General features: G+C 53.1%; 1 protein-coding gene across 1 annotated transcript in view; it reads right to left on the bottom strand.

The window, feature by feature from the left end:
• Nucleotides 1-5844: 5844 nt before the first annotated feature.
• Nucleotides 5845-8406, bottom strand: part of MYBL2 (v-myb avian myeloblastosis viral oncogene homolog-like 2) — a 36824-nt gene continuing 34262 nt past the window's right edge. The window contains 3 exon segments of the mRNA XM_010829232.1: nucleotides 5845-6358; nucleotides 6950-7099; nucleotides 8364-8394. Of these exon segments, the coding sequence (XP_010827534.1) occupies nucleotides 6230-6358; nucleotides 6950-7099; nucleotides 8364-8394 (310 nt within the window). The 3' untranslated portion in view covers nucleotides 5845-6229.

Raw genomic sequence — 8406 nt, forward strand, 5'->3', positions numbered from 1 at the left:
GTTTGCTAGCCCAAATTATTTCGCTCAGATAGCGCTCAGGGTATTCAGGCCAGATTCTTACTCTCAGCGATGCAGCGTGTTAGATATCCCACAGTCTGGTTTGCTAGCCCAAATTATTTCGCTCAGATAGCGCTCAGGGTATTCAGGCCAGATTCTTACTCTCAGCGATGCAGCCCGCACCGCGCCTCCCTGCCCAGCCCCCGCTTGCTAATGGCGGGTGCAGGCGTCTGTGCTGCTTCTCCGCTGGGGGAGTTACCGTAGGGCTCGCAATCTGCGGGGTTTAATTGTTTATTTATTTTTCCTCCCTGTTATGTTGCCCTCTGTGCTTCCAAGGTTCGGCACAGATTTGGCAGTTAGAAGGTTTCCTGGTGTTTGGAAACTTCTCTCTTTTTAAGACTCCCTTCCCGGGACGGAACTCTGTCCCTCCCTCTTTTGTCTCTTTTTTTGTCTTTTATATTTTTTCCTACCTCCTTTCGAAGACTTGGGTTGCTTTCCTGGGTGCCTGATGTCCTCTGCCGGCATTCAGAAGTTGTTTTGTGGAATTTACTCGGCGTTTAAATGTTCTTTTGATGAATTTGTGGGGGAGAAAGTGTTCTCCCCGTCCTACTCCTCCGCCATATTAGCTAATAATAAACCTTATTAATTACTATTAATATTCAATGAATATTACTATATGTAATGCCAGTCCCCAAATATTCCACCTGTCCTGCAGGAGAAATGGGTATAGTATAGAAAAGATCCATGATGGAACACGATGCAGTCCTGAAAACGAACTGACTGTAACTACCTGGTCAACAAGGGTAAATCTTACATAAAGTGAAATTCAGTTTACACAGACTTTTTTAAAAAAGCAAGATAAATCAATGATGTGTGGATTCAGGATGGTAGTTACCTTTGGCGGGGAGGAGGAGGGGTTTCCTGGGTGCTGGCCATGGTCTATCTCTTGACCTGGGTGCTGTGTGGCCTGGGTACTGTGTGACCTGGGTACTGTGTGACCTGGGTACTGTGTGACCTGGGTAGTGTGTTCACTTTGTGAAAAATCCATCCAGCTATTCACTTGGGATCTGTGTATTGTCCTGTAGGTTGGACTTCCGTGAAAAGTCCTGAAAAACTGAACTTATACCTAATGCAGATGCTTTCTCTACTGTTTATCTCTGATGCCCTGGCTAGTCACTGAAGTGCTGGCCTTGACTGGGCTCAAGTCCTGACTCGACCACTTTCTAGTAACTTCCACTCTGAACAGTCAGCTGAAACTTGGACACTAACTTCTCCTTTGCAGGGTTCTTGCACACAAGAAAGAAATGAACAAGCGTGTTGTAATAACATCACAAGAGCCTGTGTCTTCTGAGCCCCCACGTGTGTGCCAGCATTCTATTCAACTTCTTCAACCACTCTGGAAGGTTAAAGCTTCTCCCATTTTATAGCCAAGGACTCCAAGGCTCAGAGACAAGCTGGGATTCACATCTGGGTCTGTCTGATGCAAAGTCAGAGCTTTATCCGTGGCTACCAGGAGAGCCCTGGAAGGTTTGCCAGATGTCCTGACAATGCGTGACAATCAAGACTCAAGCATCCTCACAGGAGCTTTGGATTCCAGAATCCTTCCTCCCACTCATTTCTGAAAAGTTCTGAGTCTCCTAAGTTCCTCTTGCACCTCGTTGAGCCCACCATGAATTGTTCATTTTCCTCGGAGTTCTTCAGCAGACCTTCCTATGAGCTAGTTATTGCTGCATTAATGCTGTTTAAAAAACATCCCAGTGTTCAGTGGCTTCAAACAACATTCTTTTTCTAAAAGAGAATTATTTATTTATTTGGCTGCAGTGGGTTTTAGTTGCGGTACTTGGGATTTTTAGTTGCAGCATTCAGGCTCTTATTTGCACATGTGGGATCCAGTTCCCTGACCAGGGATTGAACCTGGGCCCCCTGCATTAAGAGCATGGAGTCTTAGCCACTGGACCACCAGGCAAGTCCCAGCAACATTTGTATCACGTGTCATTTGGGGGTTGGCTAATCCAGGCCCACAAAAAAAAGAGCAGACAAAAATAAAAAAAGAATACTGCTGCCCATGCAAGCAGACCTCACATTTTTTCCCAATGCATAGGAAACACTGACAGAATCAATCCTATGCTTGACCAAATATCAACAAATTTCAAAGATTTAAAGTCACATGGACTATGCTCCCTGACAACAGGAGGATACAGCTAAGAATTAACACTAAAAATGATGAAGCCTTCCCTACCCTTCTAGTTCTAGCTTCCCTAGGCTTCTCTCTGTGCCACATCCCATCATGGCAGGATGAGATATTAATTAACAGCTACTGGTACCAAGCCTGCTACTCTCAGAAGAACATCCCCCAACCATGCCTTTCTGCAGGGCATTTGAGACTCAGGGTCTGCACCTGTCCTTGTCAGACTGTCCCGCTCATCATGGACTATAACCTTGCTGCTGCTGCTAAGTCGCTTCAGTCATATCCGACTCTGTGTGACCCCATAGACAGCAGCCCACCAGGCTCCACCGTCCCTGGGATTCTCCAGGCAAGAACACTGGAGTGGGTTGCCATTTCCTTCTCCAATACATGAAAGTGAAAAGTGAAAGTGAAGTCGCTTAGTCATGTCCGACTCTTAGCAACCCCATGGACTGCAGCCCACCAGGCTCCTCCGTCCATGGGATTTTCCAGGCAAGAGTACTGGAGTGGGGTGCTATTGCCTTCTCCGGGACTACTACCTAAATACCTATTAACTAGGTCAGCCCTAGTCAATATACAAGTAAAACACCTTCATCCTGTGCAGCTGAGACCATGGTCTGTATCAGTGAAAAGTTCGATTTTCCACTCATTTAGAAATTCAACTTAATTGCTTTCCAGCATATCCAGCCAAGGGTGGAAACATAAAATCCATCTTAAAGGGAGTTAAATCACTGCCATCACTATTCATCAGAGCTTTGGTGATCTCTGGAAATAGCTGGAATATAGAAATGATTCACACTGGGGTCTGCTGAGAAAGTGGCTCATTTAGACAATCTCAGTCCCAAGCTAATATGGCCCATCAATTACCTGTTCTGAGAGCCTGATTTCCCCACCACTTTTCTTTCTTTTTTAAAAGAATTAATTTATTTGGCTGCATGTGGGACATTTAGTTATGGCATGCAAGCTCTTAGTTGTGGCCTATGGGATTGTTTCCTGACCAAAGATGGAGTCCGGGTCCCCCTGCATTGGGAGCACGGAGTCTTAGCCACTGGACCACCAAGAAGTGCTCCAATCAGCTTTCCTATTACTTTGGTATTACAAGGGAGAAAATTTTTTATCTGGATAAAGAATCATTTTCTTCACAACTGCTGTCCACCATGGAACTGACTGTTGAATAATAGAGTCACATCTCCTCATCAGTGGGAGTGTTCAAGCAAAGGCCAGACAACTGCTTGATGTAGATGTTGAAGAAAGGGTCTGAAAAATCAGAAAAATGCTTCAAGGACTTACCTATGGGCGCCCTTTGCCTGCTGCCGGAAACACATCAATGGCCACCAGGTGGCGATAGAGTTGCATCATCGTTGCAAAAGTGTTACTAACCCAGAAGTTTTTTTCAAAGTACCAAAAACCTAATTTGAACAAAATATAATTTAAAATAGGAAAAAATAGGAATACCATACTTCCAACATTCCCACTTCTGGGTATATAGATTAGCAGCTCGGCCTCTTCAGGCTTGTTCCTTCCTGGCTTGTTACTCCAGCCTGGAAAACACCAGGCTCTGGAGCAGCTGGAATAGTCAAGATCTCCAAAGCCGCAGGCCTCGCTGGAGCACTTGTGGCCCAAACCTCATGGTCAAACTTCAAGCAGGGCCCTCAGCCTCCTTTCAGTGGAACCCAATACCCCTATTCCCGAGTGGGCTGTTTCCTCCCTGTCTACACAGTGGACACACATCTCAATCCTCCCCCCCTTCCTTGCAGCAGACAGCCCAGCCCCCATGCTAACACTCCTTTGCTATTTTTCCTCAAAGCCCCTATTGGCTCCAGCATGTAGTGTGTAGATTTGTCTGCCCTTGGTAGGATCTAAGACCCAGGAGAGTGAGGTTGCTTGAGGGTAGGGTCGGGTGGGGGTACTTTTTTTTTTTTTTCTAAGCAGCAGAACCATGCCTCACCAGGGGGTTGGTGGGAGGAGTTGAAAAGCCTCCTGTGAAAACTCCATGTGTATTTCATGCAGCCGAACAACTCCTGGGCAAGCTAACAGGTCTGCAGTTACTCTGGCCACCTCCTTCAGGGGAAAGGGAAGAACCTCAGGATAAGCCAGAGTCGGTGAGTAGGACTGCGGGGAGGGGGCGCTGGGCAGAAGCCCCTGCCAGGTTGCAGGCCAGGCCACTGTGAAACGCCCCCCGGGAGCTTATGATGAACCTGTGCGTGCGTGTTGTCGCTTCGGTTGTGTCCCGACTGTGACCCAATGGACCATAGCCCACCAGCCTCTTCTGTCCGTAAGATTCTCCAGGAAAGAATACTAGAGTGGGTTGCCATGCCCTCCTCCAGGGGATCTTCCTGATTCGGGGGTCAAACCTGCGCCTCTTACATCCCCTCCACTGGCAGGTGGGTTCTTTACCACTGGCACCACCTCCGTTCCCCCCGTGATGCGCCTGGAGTAGGGGAAACGGTGTGCAAATTGTCCCAAGGCACGCCGGGTCTGCTATGGGTGTTCCAGTCACAGTAGAGATAAAGACACCCCACTCTCACCTCACTGCAGGGCAGGTCGCCCATCGAAGCCAGCAGCCCTGCTTGGGGCAGTCAGTGACTGTGCTTGGGTCCCGCAGGTCACCAGGGGCAAGAATTTGGTAGTGGGCAGAGTGGCGATCCAAGCCAAGAAAGCAGCAAAGTCACAGACGGCGTGGAAAGCAGGCATGGCCCAGCCACCGCACTGGCTGGTGTCCAGTTTAGCCATGTGAGACTGTGGGAAGCAGGTGGGAAGAGTGAAGGCCGGTCCCAGGTCTCAAACAGGGACCAGGTGCAGCAGGTCAGGGTTCCAGCCAGGCTCGACTATGTGTGAGCACATGGGGGCCACCTGGGGAAGGCTGCCAGTACCGACTGGGTGACAAGTGAGCAGCCTCGATGGAGATGGCGTGTCAGTCGGACTTGAACCCCGGTAACTCCCAATACTCCTCTTTAGAGGATGGCGACCCCAGGCAAGACGACCTGCCCTCAAGTCTCCCTGGGGAACCAGAGGCACTGAAGCAGGTTGTGGATACCAGCCTGCCCCCAACAGATTGTCCTGTGGTGAACTGAGGTCCCAGCCCCCAGGGATGGCCAAAGGCCCCATCCGAGGGATCCCACTGCTGGAAACATTGCTCCTCAATTTAGACCTTCTCAGACCTGGGACCTGCCCCTTGTCTACCCAGCCCAGGACTCTTCCCAGCTTACAAGCCAAGGGCCACAGTCTGCGCGCTGGGCCATGACGAGGGATGGCCAGAGCCCAGGCTGGAGCTGCTACCACGGTCTTGCGAAGTTAGGACCACTGTGGCCAGGTTCCACCCAGCTGATGGTTACTCCTGCTTTACCAGCCCGATCTGGAAGTGGGGCTCATCATAGGCCAGTCCAGCCCCCTACAGCAGAGGCCCACCACTGTCCCACCTTCCCCCAACCCCACCCAACAGCCAAGAGACCTCGGAGCCTTCAGTCGCTTGGATGCAGAGAAAACTGCCTCTTGGCACCCTGGCTTCCCAGGGGCAATAGGGTCCAGAGCACCAGGCCTGGGCTGTGCAGACAAGGTGGCACTCTTAGGATGGGGGTCAGGTCCCCCCATCCCTCAGGGCCCTAAGGACAGTCCCCAGGGAACCACAAGCGGGATTCAGGAGGAAGGTGGAGACCAGAGTCCAGGAGAAAGACAACTTTTATTCTTTCAAGAAAATGCACCAACAAGTTGAAGGAAGGAGCACGCTGGTAAGGTAGGTCCCCTGTCCTAAACAGAGGTCTGAGATGAGGCCAGGCCTGACCAGGGCTCAGGACTGTGGCACTCAGGGAGGGCCAGGCCAGCTCAGAGGTGGGACTTTGTTCTGTTAGCACCAGGAACTGCCCGCAGCTGCAGCCGGGCTCGGAGACAGGACAGCAGGTGGGCCTGCCTGTCCCCCCCTGAGCAGTCTGGGAGGGGCTGGTGGCAGCAGGCTCCCTGCAGGCGGTCTGAGTGTGATTCTCACTCACAGCCCAGAATCGGCCCCCAGCCCCCTGTAAACATGAGAACGGGCTCGTGACTGCCAAGCCCCTAAGACAAGATGAGGGTCCGAGACGTGTGACTGGGCTTCAGGCGACCCAGGAGCTGCCGGGCTTTCTCCTGCATGAAGAGCTGGTCCCTGGTGCCCCCACAGGCCACCGTCTTCCAGGCGCTGGTCATCTGGGAGGAGGAAAGGGGGTTACCATCAAGGCAGCGGCCAGGGCTCCTAGGGAAGCCTGGAGACCCTGGTTGGGGAGGGGTGGGGACGTTTTCTATCATGCTCCCTGCCTGTAGAAGTCACAATCTGTGCTCACCGCACCTTCCTGGTGGACCTGGGGAGTTAGTGCCATCTCTAGGCATCCTCAGGGATAGAGCAAGGAGACTGGACCAGAGCATGAGCCCCCACCCTCCCCTGTGCCCACCATGTGGACAGCACCCGCGGGAGGAAAAAAGCTATAACTCTGCAGGCTGGAGAGCAGCAGAGAGGGGCTGACACCTGCAGATGGCTGGGGAAACAGGCAGGGGATCCCTGCCTTCAAAGACAAAGTCACGGAGATCTGTCTTAATTACGAGTGAGACCACATCATGAAGGAGCGGCTTTGCGGAGCGGGATCCCTGGTACCCAGGTCCCCCGCGGGAGCGGCATCTGGACAGAGACGTGAAGCCCATGTTCATCAGTCAGCAGAGCCACTGGAGGGCATCAGGCAGAAGCCGGTGCAAGGCCCTGGGGTGTGGAGGGTGCGGAGCGAGGCCCTGAGGGGCAGCACTCACGGGGGCAGGGGTGGCAAAGTGGCCCCGGGGCTTCGGGGCCGCTGGCTTCTCGGGCTTGGCCTGCAGGAAGCCCTCGTTCAGCAGGCTGCTGTCCTCTCTGCTGCCCGATGGGGTGAGGCCCGAGGAGCCCGCTGCGAGGATGCTGGTTGGCTGAAAGCAAAACCAAGTCAGAGGCTCAGCGTTTTGCCACAGGCTTTCTGTGGGAGGGAGAACACAGAAGAGCAGGCACATCCCAGCACCACCACCTCCAGGAGATCTGGGCAGGAGGTGATACTTCTCTGAGCCTCAGCTTCCGCTTCACTTAAAGATGAAGTAGGAAAACAGCTAGCAAGTGCCTGTTTCAGAGCCTGGCACCTGATGAACACCCAGGAACCCGGGTTCCTTTTACATGAAGCTGGTTCTTCCCCATCTCAGGTGGAGATGAAGGTGTTCCGGCTTCTCCAGGGACCAGAAGCACCCATGGGGACACAGGTGCCTGAGTCAACCAGCACTCACGGGGGACCTAGTCAAGGCAGCCCCAGACCTGGGCAGCCTCCCAGACAGGCCTTTACTCTCGAAACAGCCTGCTGGGCTCAGCGTCCTTGTTATAGGCAAGAACCTGAGGCACAGGCAGCTCAAGAGATGCCAGAGACTAGGCCCTCCGCTCCACATCCTCTGCATTTAACCACTTGACCTGGTTTTTTTTCTTCCCGCTAGTTATTTCACTCGCCCAAGGGTCTGTCTGGAGGGCACCAAGTTTCCAGCCTGGCGTGGATGCCTCATTAGACGGAGCTTTCTCTGCCAGGACTTGAGAGTGGCAGGTGGTCCTGTAGGAGCTGCCAGGCAATTATCTGTCTCGTGGGCCTTTCCACAGCCCTCACTGTCTGCTACCAGCCACCAGCGAAAAACAAGCTCACCTCACTGCCTGCTGCAAGGGATCGACTGCCTGGCATGGTTTTTGGGGCCCAGGCTCTGTGGAAGCAGCAGCCCCCTCTGGAGGTTGGCCTGGGAATAGGGCAGCATCCATGCCAGGGTAGAGGTGCCCCGATCACCTGGCAGGGCCCCAAGGCACCTCATTGATCGTCTCCGGGGTCTTCCCTAGCAGTTCAATACAAGGGAAGGTGCTGGGGACTCAGAAAACACACATGCCCAACAAGTTCTAGCAATCAGCTCTTGCCAACCGAACCTTCTGTGAAGGACCAGAGCAGGGCCGCCTGGATTGACCAGTGGGGAATGCCCAGTGCCACCTGCCCCCTTCCTCCCCGCTGAGCCCGGCACAGGGAAGCCCCGCTGACTCCACCCCCAGGGCTCCCCAGGCTGAAGGGCTCCAGAGGCGCAGGCCCCCCAGGGAGACTCCATACTCTCAGCCTCCTGCAGCTGGATGGGGCGTAGGGGCTGGCCTCACAGGACGGCTTCTCTCCCAGACCCGACCAACCTTGGGCAGCGTGGACATCATCAGCTTCACGGCCTCCTCCACA

The sequence above is a fragment of the Bison bison genome, unplaced genomic scaffold (assembly GCF_000754665.1).
Source record: "Bison bison bison isolate TAMUID 2011002044 unplaced genomic scaffold, Bison_UMD1.0 scf7180017864500, whole genome shotgun sequence".
Classification (NCBI taxonomy): Eukaryota; Metazoa; Chordata; class Mammalia; order Artiodactyla; family Bovidae; genus Bison; species Bison bison.